This window comes from Poecilia reticulata, chromosome 23, assembly GCF_904066995.2.
Source record: "Poecilia reticulata chromosome 23, P_reticulata-male-v2, whole genome shotgun sequence".
NCBI lineage: Eukaryota > Metazoa > Chordata > Actinopteri > Cyprinodontiformes > Poeciliidae > Poecilia > Poecilia reticulata.
The window spans coordinates 8,393,755-8,409,948 of NC_088852.1; the positions used below are offsets into that span (position 1 = coordinate 8,393,755).

At 40.8% G+C, this 16,194-nt stretch overlaps 1 protein-coding gene across 3 annotated transcripts in view; it reads left to right on the forward strand.

The window, feature by feature from the left end:
• The window catches only part of chchd3a (coiled-coil-helix-coiled-coil-helix domain containing 3a), a 63,590-nt gene extending 50,603 nt beyond the window's left edge, over positions 1-12,987 (forward strand). For 2 of the 3 annotated variants that reach the window (XM_008400671.2, XM_008400673.2), the window contains 3 exons: positions 7,768-7,903; positions 8,350-8,385; positions 12,432-12,987. In XM_008400671.2, the coding sequence (XP_008398893.1) occupies positions 7,768-7,903; positions 8,350-8,382 (169 nt within the window). In that variant the 3' untranslated portion in view covers positions 8,383-8,385; positions 12,432-12,987. The remainder of the gene's footprint in view (positions 1-7,767; positions 7,904-8,349; positions 8,386-12,431) is intronic. The other variant, XM_008400672.3, reaches the window with a different exon arrangement.
• The last annotated feature ends 3,207 nt before the right edge of the window (positions 12,988-16,194 follow it).

The following is a 16,194-nucleotide window of genomic DNA, read 5'->3' on the forward strand; positions in this document are numbered from 1 at the left end:
AAACCAGAGCAGTGCCAAAGTGAGGCAGATCTGGGCTTGTTCAACGATGGACCTTGAGATGGAAACATACAGCTAGCACTTACACAATATAGTTAATTAAAAGAAGACTTTGATGGCAGCGTAGTAAACAGAGTTCTTACGCTGCTGACAGAAAAGCGTGAACTACTTTTGAGTTTGGATTCTTTCCAAACAAACCCAAAATATACCATAAACATCCTCAGCAATCTCCATTTCCGTTACCTTGGAGGCTTTAATAAGCTGAATTTTATTTCATGTTGGGCAAAATCTCAAACTGTCTTTTTTTGCCTGAGGCGAGAGGCCAGTGTCCTTGTCAGTGTATGCATAAGGAAGGTAAACGCAAACACACCGAACTCCTTCGTATATTCCACTCATCCTTCTTGGTCTCCCTTAGAGTTCACTCAGTATAAAAACGGTGTTTTCTGTCTTAATTCAAGTCTCTTTCACTCTCTTCTTGTTCATTATTGTCCACTCTTGCCGCCCATCCTCACCCTCCCTCTTCAGTCTTTGCCAGTCAGCCCTCATGCTTTTTTTCTCTCTCTTTTCTTCTCTCTCTTCATGTCCTTTTTCTTTTCCTCAATCTCTTATCCATGCTGATGTATTTCTCTGCAGGGGGTCACTTAGGTCTGCTTTTTAAAAGCAGCATGGATTAAACTTGCTTCATTTTTCTCCTTAACTGGATCATTTGTATTTATTTACTTGTCTTGTTATTGACGCCTGCCTTAACTAGAGAGAACAAAAATGCCTTTTAAGGGGGAACCGGCACCCTCCCCTTAACCCTGTTAACCCCAGAAAGGCCCTAAATGATGATAAATAGACAACGTGGTGACTGGCAACGCAATCAGTGCAGGCTGAGCATGATCCATACTATCAATGGAGCCGCATTTCTCTGATTGGCGTATGAGTGATGGAAGGAGTTACACGTGAGTTATTATGTGAGATGCGAGCAGATTGAACCATAACGTTGTTTTCTCATACCCTTATTTTTCACCATTTGTTGTACTGAACAATAAACTTCTGACGCAATAGGAAAACCCATAAACATAGAAATCTTTCAAAAAGTCGCTTGAACTTTATTTCTAAACTACTCTAAGCTCATTAAAATCAGCCCAAATACCATTTCATAAGAATTTTTTTGCTCTTATCAAAGACATGGCAGGTAATACTTTAGAGAAAATTAGGCTGAAAAACCTAAAAAAAAGAGTTTTTTTTCTGTTTTGTCTTCAAAGCCATTGAATATTTTCCACACATAACCTTTTTCATTGACAAACAAGCTCTCTTGGAACATGTCACCTCAGACCTTCATCAACAAACGCTCCCTCAAGCGGGATAAAAATAGGTTGCCTGCACAGTTTTCCAAGATCTTACAATTGTCGGTGTTCGTCTAATTTGTTCAATCTCAGTTTAATACTTTCTGGGCAGATGCTGGAAGACAACTTGACAAGGCGGCATCCACTATGACCCAGATTAATAAATCATTTTATCTCCAGCCACTCCCAATGGATTGTTTCTTTTCGATTAAAAAAAAGATCGCTTAGTCCAGGATTCAAAAGAACGTGGGTCCATCCTCCACTTTATGTACCAACTTAGACTAAAAGTGCATTCACACAAGAATGTTACTTAATTGGCAGGTGAAGTTTCCTTGACGTTGCCTACATAGAATTATCCATAGATGGATGCGATGATCCACACTAGAGGACAATGTCGGTGGGGTTCAGCCTAATATTGATCACGAAAGATTATTTATGTCAATCAGGATTTAAATACTCTGTTAGCTTAGATAGGACTGTAGTGGAGGAGAGGATGGAGTGAGAGTTGACGTATTGGAGAGAAAGAATGTTTGAATGTCAAAAGGCTTTTCCACTATGTTGTTAAATGGATATTTATCGTTCACAACAGAAACATTTAATGACGAGAAAAACATGTCCTCCATTTGTCTGCCCTTTAAACCTCAAGCAATCAGAGTGACAAAATAACCTACAGATGCACCATTCAGACTTCTCCATTGGTGCCTGGTCTTTTGTCAGAAATCGTTCAATCGTTCATTATTTCACCCCTCTTATTACTTTTCTTCCAGGAGACCCTTTAATGCCATCCACTGCTGGAGTGGATGACATCTTTTCTTTTTTTTTGTCCCTGTCTCAAGAGTTGCAGCCCTTTGGCTCACTTTATGTTTAGAGCTGTGATGTACCAGAGATTATGACAAATGGCCGAGCACTATGGAAGTCTGCTCTATCATTAACAGAGATCTATGAATGTCATTTTAGAATCCGATGTCAGAGCAGATGGGAGTCATGGTCGATATATATGTTGGTTTGAAAAATGGAACGCGCTGTTCCTCGTAGAGTCTGTTGGTGTCCAGATCGAAAAGGAAATCCAGACATGAATCTTAGGGCGTGCCATGGCATGTGCTTGATATGTTCTCTAAAGACTGTAGACTTAGACAAAATCCTACTAGAATATGCTTCCTCTGAGGAAATATGCTGACTTGTACAGCAGGAGGCTCTAAAAGTGATACAGGGACACCTTTAGGATAGAGGAATGTGTTAAGGAAGAATGAGCAGGTGATCTATTATTCTTTATTGCATAAAACCGTACAAAAACCCCTTCAGGCTTTTGGATGGTTCCTGATTTTTTTTCTGTTCTCTGCTCAAGAAACCTTATAAAAAGCACTTGGATATAGAAATGACATTTCGTCTCCTATATTTCAGTAATATTCTTATTTCTAAATGAGCAAACACATTGTCCATTTTCTTGTCAAGATTTTCTTTTAGTTTTTCACGACCCACTGTCACAGTTAACTCTTTTTTTTCTTCCTATTTTCTTTGTGGTTTTTGACGTGCAGCATAAAAACACTAATACAGACACCTGAGCTGACCTTTTATTTGTCCTTCTATCAATAAATCAGGGATACGGGAATTTTGTGTCTTTGCGTGTGTGTATTGGGGGTTGGGTCATATGAGGAGAGGAGTTGTTATGGATACCTTTACTGCTACTGATGGCAATAAGTCGAAACCCCTATATGACTGTTTAGATTTACTGTCTCGGGGGGACGGAGGGAGGTAGAGCACACTCTTAAACTCGCACAGTGCAAATAATACACTGTATATGACAGGATGACTATATTTATTTTAGCGCCACGTGCGGTTTTATTAAGCAAGCCATGAATCTCTCTTTGGTTTGAGACGAGGAGTAAAGAACTTGTAAATAGTGATGAGACTGAATCAGGTGATTGAAACTGGGTACTGTACGTTGGCCTCGACGTTGCAATATTGATGTGCCGGTGATTTCTTTCAATGACTGGGAACATGATGTTGGATTAAAAATTCAGCTAATTAATTTGAAAGTAAAACAATAAAGGAGATAGCGTGAATAATGCATGAATAAATTACAAGCAAATTAATTGATTTGCCGTTGAAATACATTTGTGAATGTTTTTTAGTGAATTTCCCGTTTCCTTTTGTCTTTTTGCGTAGAAATGTTATCTCGGTCAAATTAGAAAATCAATCAGCCCGCTATAATGACTCATTGGGACTGTTGAGAAACATTAGCGTACTGCTGTAGATCCATAAATCACTCTGAATATATGAAAAATCCATCTGAAGGACACATTTTTCTCTCCTCTTCATTAATATTCACATAGACATGATTCATGTATACTTCCTCAATCAAAATAAAACTTAGATTTTTTTAAATTACTTATTTTACATGAAGAGATGTTAAGTAAAACAAGGTTTGGAATCAGATTGAGCATTCAGGACCAAAGCAGCTGCAGACAGACTTGAGATAAGTGCCTGACTTGGGTCCAATGGGCTTTTTCTCAGAACCAATCCACAGCTTCTGCTTCAAGGTTCTGTCACTGTAGTCTTCCTCTCACCTATAGAGAACTTGGCTTTCACTCAACAGACCTATTTCAATAAGCATAAAGTGTAATTTTGGCAGAAAACCTGGATTTTATGTGACCATTACAATTTGTTGAAGTCTAGATTAGTGCTTTTAAAATTCAGGAGATACTTAAGCTCAGTGGTCTTAAATATGTTCGCCCATTTGCTAGATGAACACATTAATTAACCCGCAACAAAATCTAAAATTATAGAGCGAGGACGAACCAGAGGAGGAAAATGTCGATCATGCCTCTGGCGCTCACTCTTCCTTTTATTTCTGTTAAACTATGTAAACATAATTACATCGAGATTTTTTATTTATTTATTTTTTACCTGATATGGTGTCCTTGTTTAAGAATGCTGGGCAGCTTTGGTTGCATGGGAACTGGTTGATTCATAATTGTTTTGTCATATTTGTAAGGAAACTTTAAAATTCCTACAGTGGCAGAAACTGCCATGCATCAGCATTCAGCTGTGCTACTGTTGCTACAAAAACCTCGAGTTTAAGCATACGATAACCTTACAAATTAAAGCAACATCCAAGGATAGTTATTAGTTTTATCATATATTTTTAAATAATTAAAAGTAGCTTTTGTAATATTTGGAATATTTCAAGAAATGTTGAAAAGTAAGGGGCATGTTTCATCATAATTTGCAGAATTTAGCATGTCTGTTTCCGTGCTTGGCTCATTCTGCTCCACAGCAGTCACATAGAAAATGACACGAGAGCATTTAATGTAAAAACCGAAGGAGGGGAGGGAAGGTTGTAGTCACTTTGCACCGGCTGTGTGCGGTTGGCGGCAGGAACTTAATGTTAATCTTAATGACAGATGATGGAGGATGCAACATCGCGCTGCAGTGTGTGTGACAGTGTTATTGTCTCTGTGATTAACTCAGCCACATTCGCAGCCCTTTCCCCTGAGAGAGAACCAGAGATTAAGCATAAATAGAAGTACCTGTTTAGTTTTTCATCAAGAAATGCTCTTCATTTCAGTCCACCCTCTTTTCCTCTCGCTGCCTACCCCTCTCTCCATTTCTCTCTCTCCCTCTCTGGGGCCATTACTGGTGATAAACATGGCGGTTTGTATCAGCAGGATGCACCTGGCATTAACGGGAATGCTTAAGAAAGTAATTAGTGTGCTTATGTGGCTCCTCTCCTCCCTGTAGATGCCCATAGGCGGTGTAATAAATGAGCGCTGGGATCCATAGGAATAGGATGGCAGCGATTTCTGCCAGCGCCGTTGTCATCGTTCAGCTCTCTCCCCCCCACCCCCCACCGACGCAGAGCGATGGTCTTGTCATGCGTTCTGGCAAACGACTGAATCTCGCTTTGATAGATCCGCAAATGCAAAAAACCTTTTCCACTCCCAGCAGCGTAATGTTCCAGGCTGCACCGCGAGAGGCAAATGTTGGGTGTTATTTAAGTCATAGAGGTGCTCCGGGACTGAACTCAAAGAAAGAGTTCAATGCTTTGGAATGAATACTTAATTCCTTTTTCTTTTCTGCAGAAAGTTGAAGAAGTAGAGACCACACTTACATCTATTAGCTAACAGTAAAGGAAAGTAGCTAGGAGCACATTTGTCTGCCTTAGCAATAAGAGTGGAAAAGTGAAAAAGCTCAAATTTGAATGGCTGCAATCACTCAGACTGCGTTTAAAGCTGCTCTACAAAGAAAGAAACAAGAAAGCCATCTTAAATTGACTGTAAAGGCCAAAAACTAAAAATAGCAAATTGCTGATGCATCTAATTGTTAAAGATTTGGAGACGAGCCCCAGTACAAGACTCTAGGAAAAAGACCGCATATAGATTTTTTTTCCCCTTTTTTGAACACTCCAAGCAATTAAGACCATGTGGCGATGGCGCATATGTACACATCTTCATTGCAACAGCTTCCTGCTGCATTGCACCCTGGGTAATGACCCATGCAACCAATCCCACACTTTGTATCCACCAGGGGGGTAATTCCTCTCTCCAGGATGCAAATCAAACATCTGATTCTGACTACGGGGGCTTGGCTTCATCGCCCAATATTCCTTTGAGATGTCCGGAGTTGCTGGCAGGCAAAATCCCTTTGCCTTTCACACCCATGCGAGGCGCGCCTAGTGAGGCAGATGCTGTGTCCTGAGCACTCATGTGAGCAAAACGATGACACCGCTATTAGCATAATAGGCCAAGAGGCATCTGCATGCGTAGTCATTATGGATTTTTATGGGGTGTGTGAACAGAGAGACAAAAGCAGTTACGCCGCACAAGACACCAGTGTCAGTGGAATATCCAGCTGCTGGAATAGGTTAAAACATCCCACTCCGAGACACATGTAAGCCAAAAGTCACATTTAAATACATTTACGACTACGACAAATATGACTTATTGTCAAGTAATTCAAAGTTGCAAAAGAATGTTCTCCTGTTTCGTCCCCTTCGGTCTGAAAAGCCAAAACAAGATAAAGCACAAGCAACAACATTCAGAAGTCATTTAACTAGTAAATCCAGCTGTGAAGGCCTCAGAGGTTTGTTAGGGAACTATAGTTAATAAACACCATTAAAGACGATGGAACACAGCAGACATATCAGATGATGACGTAAGAGAGAGGTTTACGTCATCATCTGAACATGAGGCAGTAAAAACGCAGACCGAAATCCACCTGAATCCGGCAAGTTGGAAAATTCTGCTAAAGTTGCAAACCTAGTAGAGACATACCCCCAAAATTTGAAACTTCAATAGCAACAGAAGGTTGTCTTTCATAAGTGTTGATTAAATCGGCTGTAAATAATTGCACACCTCGAAAACCAAACAAAATTCACCAAAGTTTGTGTTTTGCAACTTGACGAAACGTGGAGATACGAATCATTTTTGCAAGGCGCCGTATCAATAATAATAATGCCATTCATTATATTCCATCATCTTAATTAGCAGCAGATGATACCTTGAGGAAAGACTCACACATGCTAACATGAAGTGATGTGTTGCCTGCAGTATCAACAGGCATATTACCATAAAACAGCTTTTATATGAATACCGAGAGATGGGCGATTTGTATGTAAAACAGTCAAGCTGCGTGGCTTCAGATAGATGTTCAGAATTGTTGGATTTGTTCAAACGAGCGATCGGTTATTTGTCATGAGAATTTTTAAGCATATTATGGGCAGGAGGAGAGACTACTTTACCAGAAGGGTGTGCTTTTTGGGTAATAATTAGCCTCATTATCACCATCCTTACTTTGCAGTATTCAAAATATCTGCTCTGAATTACATATTTAGTGTCAGAACTCCTACTCTGTGCTCTGGTGTATTTCAATTTTTGTGGGATGAAGCAGTTTTTTTTTTTTTTTTTTTTTTTTAGAACCCCCTTGGTCTCTCTGGCAATATGTAGTGGTGCAAACAGCAGTCTGTGGACCTTTGACCTTACTTGCTGCAAATAGTGTTGCAAGTTCTTGCCTCAGGTCTTTCAAGCTGAAATGATAGTAATAAAAAAAAGGCAGGGGAGGGTGCGCACGCACGCACGCACACACACACACACACACACACACACACACACACACACACACACACACACACACACACACACACACACACACACACACTGTAATCTGCAATGTAGCTCACTGAGCTCTTGTGGTAAAATCAAAGATTTAATGTCCACGTCTTCCGTATTTACGAGCCATCTTTAACTGACCCCCCTTTACATACCGTTTGTTTTGATTTTTTTTTCCCTTTAAAGTCCATTTGCATTTTATATTATTTAGCCCGTTCTTGGATTCATTCATCAGATCTTCCCCCTCCTCCCCATTTTATCCTCATACAACCAACCTGTTAAAATGCTTTCCCTCTCTCACTTTCTTTTGTTTCCTCTTTTCATCCCTGCAGGAGGTACGAAGTGCATCCAGTGTGTGGAGACCTCCAGGGCCAGATTCTGAGCTGCTACAAAGACAACGCGGGAAAAACTCTGAATTGCTCCAACATAGCAGCTCTTTACCTGCAGTGTGTTAACGATGCCAAACAGGTGTGTGTCTCCTGAAGTAAGCCGTTTCTTTTAGAACGTTTCTTTTGTCTCATCTGAACTTCATTTATTCAGTTCCATAACCCTAGTTATGCCTAAAATACGGTTATTTTTGTCAGTTAGGGCATGCAACTGTGTTTTACACACTTGATGCCTTCATGTATCACAAAAACTTTGAGCAATAAGTGTATTTTTATGAGTATACTCTCTCTTTTATGCTGTTCTGTCTTATATCCTCTTATTAACCAATCCTACATTACTACATAACAGTTGATATAAATCAAGTTTTTTTTGTGCATGTTGATGTTGTCAGTTAATGTGTAGCGTACTATAAATTAGCTTGTTCCGTAGCTGTTTGAAAATCCAGCTACGGAATTTAACGTGAGACTAACGCAGTCAGTTTGACTTCATTAGTCTCTTTATAACAACCATCTTTCCCCTTTCAAAAGAGTGACAAACGTTGCGTCTTCACGGAACAGTAACATGTAAGTTTTTGGCATCTTTCATTCCGATAGAGCAGATTTCTGTTTGGTGGAGTCTGTGTGAATTACAAAGTAGTGCCAAATGTCTGTTAGCCGCATTGTATGTTGGGCCTTATTTAGGTACAGCACAGTATTCCTTGTCTTAAAAAAAAAAAATCGAAATTAATTTGCATACAGTGTCTTAAAACCATCCATATCTCTACAATGTCGTTACATTTTTTTCCACATTGCAACCACATATTTCAAAATGTTTTATTGGAATTTTATGTGACAGACAAAAAGTAGTGAATAATTCAGAAGTGAAATATTTTGTAGATTTTAAATAGTTTCCAGCCTCTCTGAGTCAATATCATTCTAACGCACTGATGTTGTTTAATTGCATCTCTGGCTGTATGTTTAGGTTGAACCTCCACTTTATATAATTCAATTCCCCATGAATTAAGTCAGCTTTTTTTTTGTCCCTGCTCAATAAAATGATCACCACACCATAATGCTGCCACTGACATGTTTTACAATTTGGATATGTTATTTGTTTTGCATTTAGTCCAAAGGGGAATTTTTGTCCAGAATGCCTTCTTTCACAGTTTTGCAGCATATCCCCTCCCCCCCCTCTATTACTGGTAGCAAATAGCAAATGTGATTTCTTTTGACTTTTCTTTCACCAGAAACTTTCAGGTTACCACCGTTCTAGAGAGGTCAGACTGGTAAAGTGGCTGTAAGAGTAAAGCCGATGAAAACAATTCCAGCGTTTCAGATGTTTTAAACCCCGAGAAAAATACTCTAGTTCCACTTCAGCGTCATGAGCCGCTCGGTGTTGGTCTTTCGCCGTAAATCCCAGAAGAAGCATTGAACTTTGTGGATGCGTCGTGACCAAAATGCGGAGACGTTTAGGGAACGGTACTCAACTCTAATACTTTTCCCAGGCGCTGTAATTTTAGTTTTCACCCTCTATCAAAACTTGCTTCCTGAGCACAAGCCGACTGAACCCTTTTAAACAGGAGAGCACAGCTTCCATGAGGTTACCGGCGTCTGAGCAGATATCGCTAAATAGCCTGTTTGAACCTTGCGTTGTGTTTCTGTAATACCTGCTGACACGGGCGTTCCCTTCGCCTTCTCTGTTTATATTTAATGTGGTAAGTCCAAGTGAGCAGCAGACGCCACTCGGACAACCACCGCTCTCCGCTCAATACAAGTGCAAATGTTTTGTTTTTTTGTTCCCCCCACCATCTACCTCCCACAGCCAAACCAGGATGGATCTATAGTGATGTCACTCAGGCTGATATTAACCTGATTCCCCTTCTGTCTCGCGTTGCCCCCAAAAAGACTCAATTTGCATTCATAGAGCTTTTCTATTAGATTTTTTCTTCCTCTTTTTTTTTTTTCTCCTGCAATTGCATTGTTTTCCCGGAAATGAGGAAAACCGAGTTTTGCCTCTCTCTCGGTCACTCGTGGGTATTAGTATTAGATCTAAAAGTCAGATGCAGGCACATTTTTAAGCTATACATCATGTAAATTGCCCCGATGTTTTATTCATCTCGTGCCGTGCGCGCGCGCGTGCGTGCGTTGGCACGCACGCCCCGACGCTGCTACCTGTAACGCTCGTCAGAATGCGGCAAGGGGTACGCTCGCATTCTGGCTGCCGTGTTATAATCTTGTAAATTGTTTGGAAGCAAGCCGGAGACGGCACGGTAATCCGCTTGTGTTTATCACCCGGCAGCAATCACGGCGCACTCCTGTTCATCTGGGCTTATCTGTCTTAAGACTTGCTTTTAAAGTCATTAGGTGTAAAGGAGACGGTTCCGTGATAAGGCTTTAAAGGAATAATATGCAGAATTACACAGCCGACAGAGTAAAATGGGAAGGAATGAAGTACGGTTTGATATGAGCTGATGTAGCCTCCTGATTAGGATGTTTATGCAGCTTTATCAGAGCCTAGCAGGAAGCTGCCGCAAGAACAAAGGGATGCTCCCTTTTTTTTTTTTTTCTTAGTTCTGCAGGTCAGTAGATCCTAAAGTGACCTCTAAACAGTTGCTTCTCATAAGTCGGTAACGCCTGGTAGCGCGGCCCAGAGAGTCTTTTTCTCGTGACAAAATCGGTTCCCCCTTCAAATTCAGAAGTTGACCAGAACACTCAGCCGGCGCCACAGGCACCGACAGCGATGTCCAATCTGCATATCGCCAAGGACGGCGGCCCAATCCCCCAAAAATCCGACTTCGACAATGCTGGCCCGTCGACCGGAGACCGTAGCGCCATCAGCCGCTTGGCCTTTGTTACTGATAATTAGCCTTTTTATCGCAGCAGTCAGTGATAACATTTAGACCCACTTTTGCTCTCCTTTTGTGCCCTTCAACCCTCGCCACCTCTTCATTCCTTTCTTCCCTTCATCCCCCAATCCCTTCATCCCAAGTCATACTTCTAATGCATTCAGCTCTTAGCAGGCTTGATAGCAAGCAGTGAGAAAGAGGTGGTGGAGGTACAGATAAAGTATCTTCTTCCTCTCTCTCTTTCTCTCTCTCTGTAAATGAATAGGAGTTTATCGCAGAGGCTGATCTCTCCATCCACTGCTTACCGCCTCATTCCATATTCTTGCTGCATGACTGCCTTTTTGCTCCCCATCTCTTCCTTCGCCACTTTATTTTTTAGGCTGACCCGTCTGCCTCCTCTGTCAGTCTCAAAAGCCTGAGCAAGATGCCCGTCTGTGTTGTCGGGCCGTGTTGTGTTTGCAGACACTGGAATGAGAAACTGGCCCAAAGCGCAGTCATTAAAATCCATATCTTGTCTTTAACTATTGCATTGTTGCGTTTCACAGTTTGCTAAATCTCAAGAGTGTTTGTGTTTTTAATTTATTGTAGCTTCTGGTTTATATTTCGCCAGACAGAATTTCAAACCTTACAACTTCTCCTACTTCATGTTTTTTGTTTTCTTGGTGTTTTTTAAACCGGTGTTGGAGGGTTTTTTTGTTTTTTTTTAATCGCATTTGCTGAGCCAATTATTTGTTTAAGAAACTTAACTTTTTACAAAAATGTTTAAAACTCAAAAATAAAGTAGTCTTTTGTTAAGTCTGTTGAAACATGAAGAAAAATGCAGCTTTTAATATGAGCACATTTATGCAGTGGGTGGACACCTTCAGGTTTTGGGTCTGGCTGATGCTTGGAAATGTTTATGATTCCGTCCTTGACAAAAAGCTCAGTTTCCAACTGAGTCAGAGTAACAGCAGCGCAAAAGCTGGACTGCAACACTGACAGAAAAAATAATAAATAAATGTATGCAAACTACATTTCCAATTTTCTCTGTGAATTTAGGTCCCTGCAATTTAGAAATAAACATATTTCCAGGAAATTTTGCAAGTGCTGGGTATCTAAGCGTAATTTGGTGGAAAAAAGGTTAAAAAGAAGACTCTCCATCCTCGTTTTAGAGTTGTAATGGATTTAAAAAATTTTTTTTACAGAAGGTATCTTATTCTCAAGATCTTTTCTATAAATTGTAACTGAAACTGTCCTGCCGGTGTTTCTCTCAAGTTGGTATTCCAGCAGCAACTGTGTTTTATCCAATATTTATTTTAAGGCTGGTTCAATAGTGTGGGAAATAAACTCGGATTCCTTCAGAGAGATCTTACAGTGCTGTTATTAAGGCGGTCACCGAGGAACTGGGTAGTTTTGCTTCTTCCTTTTTATCTACGTTATACCCATTGTTTATATCTCCTGCTTCCCTTTTTCTTCCCTCTCCCTTTTCTTCTCTTAGGTGTGTTTTCTTGTCACATCTGCTGCAGAAGGCTGGTTCAAATGGTTATTGACAGGGAGAGCTGGGGATTTGTGCTCGCACTTATCACTAATATGGAATCCAGTGCCCTTGGGTCCCTTCTCTGCTTCCTGAACTCACTTCATCCTCTTCTCTTTTATTGTACTCTCAGGCTTTCTCTCTCTTTGTGTCTTCTCTCGTGTGTGAAATAATATCTTCCTCCTCTGTTTGTCTGTTGTGATTTACGTCTCTCTCTTTTTTTCGTGCGTGCGTTTCTCTGATGCACTCTCTCCTCTCTGATTTGTCTACAGAACAAGTTGAGGACTGGGGGATAAGGATGAAGGAGGAGCAATTCTGAGTATATTGGAGGGGGATTATAAACGGATGGACTGACAAACTAGAGTGGAGAAGAAGAGGTATGAGTCAGCACCAAGACACGCGCACCTTCAGAACCCAGCGGGGCACCGAACCAAACTAGAGTCACCGAACACAACACCCCGAGAGAGGAAGAGAGATCCAGACAGTAGTTTCTACCTCCTTCCCTTTCCTCTTTTTTCCCTTTGTCGATCTCTCCTGTGAGTACGGCGGTGATGCTGTGTGGATGTTTGGGAAACGCAGCGCGGGCGGGAGAACAACACGGCGCAATGCGACACGAGCCGGGCCCGTCTGTTTTTTACCGTAAACCGTTCGCCACCTCCAGAAAGCCAGCCAATCCCGATCACGGTCTCACCTGGACAGTTAGAAAAGCGAGTAATCATGCTAGTAAACGTCAGTCCTACTTTGTTCTCCGTAATTTATTGTTTTTCCTGCTCCTCATGCACAATAATGTACACAAATAAACATGCAAGCGTCTGCTGCTACTCTGCATTTGTTTGTTTGACCTTTGTGGTGATATTCGTGTTAGTATCTGTGTTGAGCTTTCACAAACACCCAATTCCTGCAGAAGACGACCCTGCAAGGATAGGTGGGTATAGATGACGAATTGATGAGTACTTCTTATTTTAGGTCCATTAAAAATACTAAAATTATGTGTTAGCTAAATGGCCAAAATACAAAGATTTTTTTTAAGGGCAATTAAAATATCTGAGATATATTCCAGAATGCCTGTGGTTGTTTTTTTGTTTTTTTTTGTCCATCATAAAAAAATCTAAATAAATTGTGGACTTTGAGCAGAAGACATTGGATGAATTTAAAGAAACTGCCAAAACGTTTTACTTATTGAATTAAAAAATTAAACAAACATGCAGTGAAATACTGCATGTCTGCAAAAAATTTATTCTTTTAAAAAAAAAAAAAAAATGAAATAGAAAAGCTGGGCATAGTTTACCTGATAATTATGCAATAAGATCAGAAATTGCACCATTAAACTGTGGGTGAGACTTCAGATTTCAGAGACTAAAGTTCTCCATGTAGTTCTGCTTGGAACCCTTTTTTAATCATGTTTCTAGAAAAAAAAGTTTGAATTTTTAATTTTTTTTTCCATTTTCTTAGTTGTGTTCCCTCTCTCTATGCCTGCTCCTCCCACCACACTACAGCTCTATTCTCGTCTGTCAGCATTTTCTTTCTACTAGTTTTGCATTCTGCCAAACTCCCGCTTGGATTGAACTAAACCAACAAACGCTGCGTGTCGCTTGAGTTTTTCCAGTGTGGGTTTAAGCAGCGGTAAATCATCGACTCTTTTTTTTTTCCTCTCTCTAGAGCTGCGCTAATGGTGCGGACGCGTTGTTAAAAGTGACACGGCCCGAGTCTGATGTGATCGCAGGTCATCACAGAGGAGAACTTATCTTAATTCGGCATCAGAAGGAGCAGCTCTGTGATGGACAGGGACTGTGTGTGTGTGTGTGTGTGTGTGTGTGTGTGTGTGTGTGTGTGTGTGTGTGTGTGTGTGTGTGTGCCTCCACGCAAGCGTGTGATTTGTTGTGACTAATCCGCCTCTGAATGTCAGTCAGCTGTCCTTCTGCTTTTTGACTTTCGGAGTCTCAGAGGGGTTACGGCTTTGCTTCTTTTGCTGCGTGTGTGTATGCGTGTGTGTATGCGTGTGTGTGAGGAGTTTTCTAAAGGTTTGGGATTATAGATTTTGAGGTTCGTGGCAGGTGTTTCTCCAAGGAACAAACCGGGCATTTGTTTTTTTTTTAGTCATCACCAAATGCATTTCTTTACCATCTAACAATGCACCAATAATAATCCATTTAAGACTTCATTCAGGCCGTAATTAGATTACATGTCGGATATGTCAAAATATGAACATAATGACGTTAAAGAGACAAAACCCATATTCCTTTAGTTTTTGATATATGCTCTATAGTGCCAGTGTGTTAAATGCTTCATGATTCAAATAGATTTTTTCTTCATTTGTGTGACATGTGGACTTCTCTCCCTGAAAAAACTTCATGTTTTTCTACCTCTCTTGAGTCACGACTGTTGTCCTTCAGGCAGCTTTAATTTTTGATAATTCTTCTTTTAAAGAGACAAAAAGACCCACAGAGGTCAACCACACTGTCGCAGTATTTGTGGAGTTGATCACATCGCTGGGGATTAAAAAAAAAAAAAAAAAAAAAATTTCTCACAGATATTTAGTGAAAAAATACACAGTCTTTCAGTCAGACAGTACCTCGAAAACATATCTTTACCCTTTGACCTTGCCGCACCAGGCAAGGAGGGCATTATTTTACAAACGCCACGTTCCATTTCCACTTTGAGCGACAGAAACCCAACATTTCATGACATCATGTCACTCGGTGATGGCAGCATCATGCTTTGGGGTTAATCTGTAAAGAAAACATTTGTGACTCCTGACATGCAGTCAGATAAAATCCTTATATTATACATTGTAATATGTGGCACGGCATTGGAAACAAGCTCCAAGGCCCTGTTTATTCAGATTCCATTATATATATATATATATATATATATATATATATATATAAAGGGGTTTTATGAGAATAATTTTTTTTCTGACTCTCTCCATCATTCTTTTTTTCTTTTTTTTTTTTTACGATCTGTGAAATCTGTGAAATACTTATTTTTCATTTCTCCTGGCATCACCCTGATCATTTTATCTTCTGCTTTCACGAGCTTATATATCCCCGCAGCCTTCACCGTTTCCTGCCTTTTGTAACTCCCACCAACACCAGTTCCCGTACTGGGCTGCTCTCGTCATAAAGATAAAGCTAGAATTTCATTTCGGCGCTTTTATGATATTTCCGTCCCACACTGCATCGACTCTTTAAAGAAGCTGAAATGAAAAAAAATTATATATATATATATATATATATATATATATCATAAAGCACTTAACTCTGCAGCACAAAAGACAACATCCTCCACCATGATGACTAACCACATTCGATGTAATGACCTTCTCCGAGGAAGGAATTGCTTTTTGCTTTAAAGTCTCCCCAGCGCTCGCTCCTCGGCTCTTGTCTCCCCACACGGTCCTCTACTTTTTTTTTTTTTTTTTTTAAGCATTCGCTCCCCTTATTTCAATTTTTTATTGCATCCCCTTCTTTGTTCTCAAACTTTTTCCAAGTCTTTCCATCCTTCACCCTGTATCTCGCCGCCGATACCGAAGAATCGAGCGGGCAGCCTGAGGGGGGGCGGATCTGCCGGAGCTGATTGGCTCTCCTCGCTCGCCAATGAGGTGTGAAGCGTCTGTCACGCCGCTTTAGCTCTTCTCCGAGGGCAGCCCCCTTGCCTTGCGTTTCATCCGCGCACTTAGCTTTTACGCAGTGCGCTTTAAATGTGACTGAACTTTTATCTACACCAATTAAAAACCCATCGTGGAGAAACTCAGATCGGCGATGTGTTTTTAAGTTCGGGCGTGGGAGGAGCGCGAGCCCACAGATGCACACAAACGGGAAAAGTTCCCGGTTGTCGGAGATGCCGGTGGGCCCCGCAGATGAGAGCAGATTGTCATACACTTCATTCTTGTAATGGGCAGGCAGATGGCAGGCTGCTCTGTAGCCTCTGCTTAAGCTGATGGCTCTATTCATCAGGCTGCTGCGTCCTCCCTGCAGCCCTGCACTGGGCTCACAATTTATGGGCTCCTTTTCTCTTTCACTTCCTTCTGCTTTT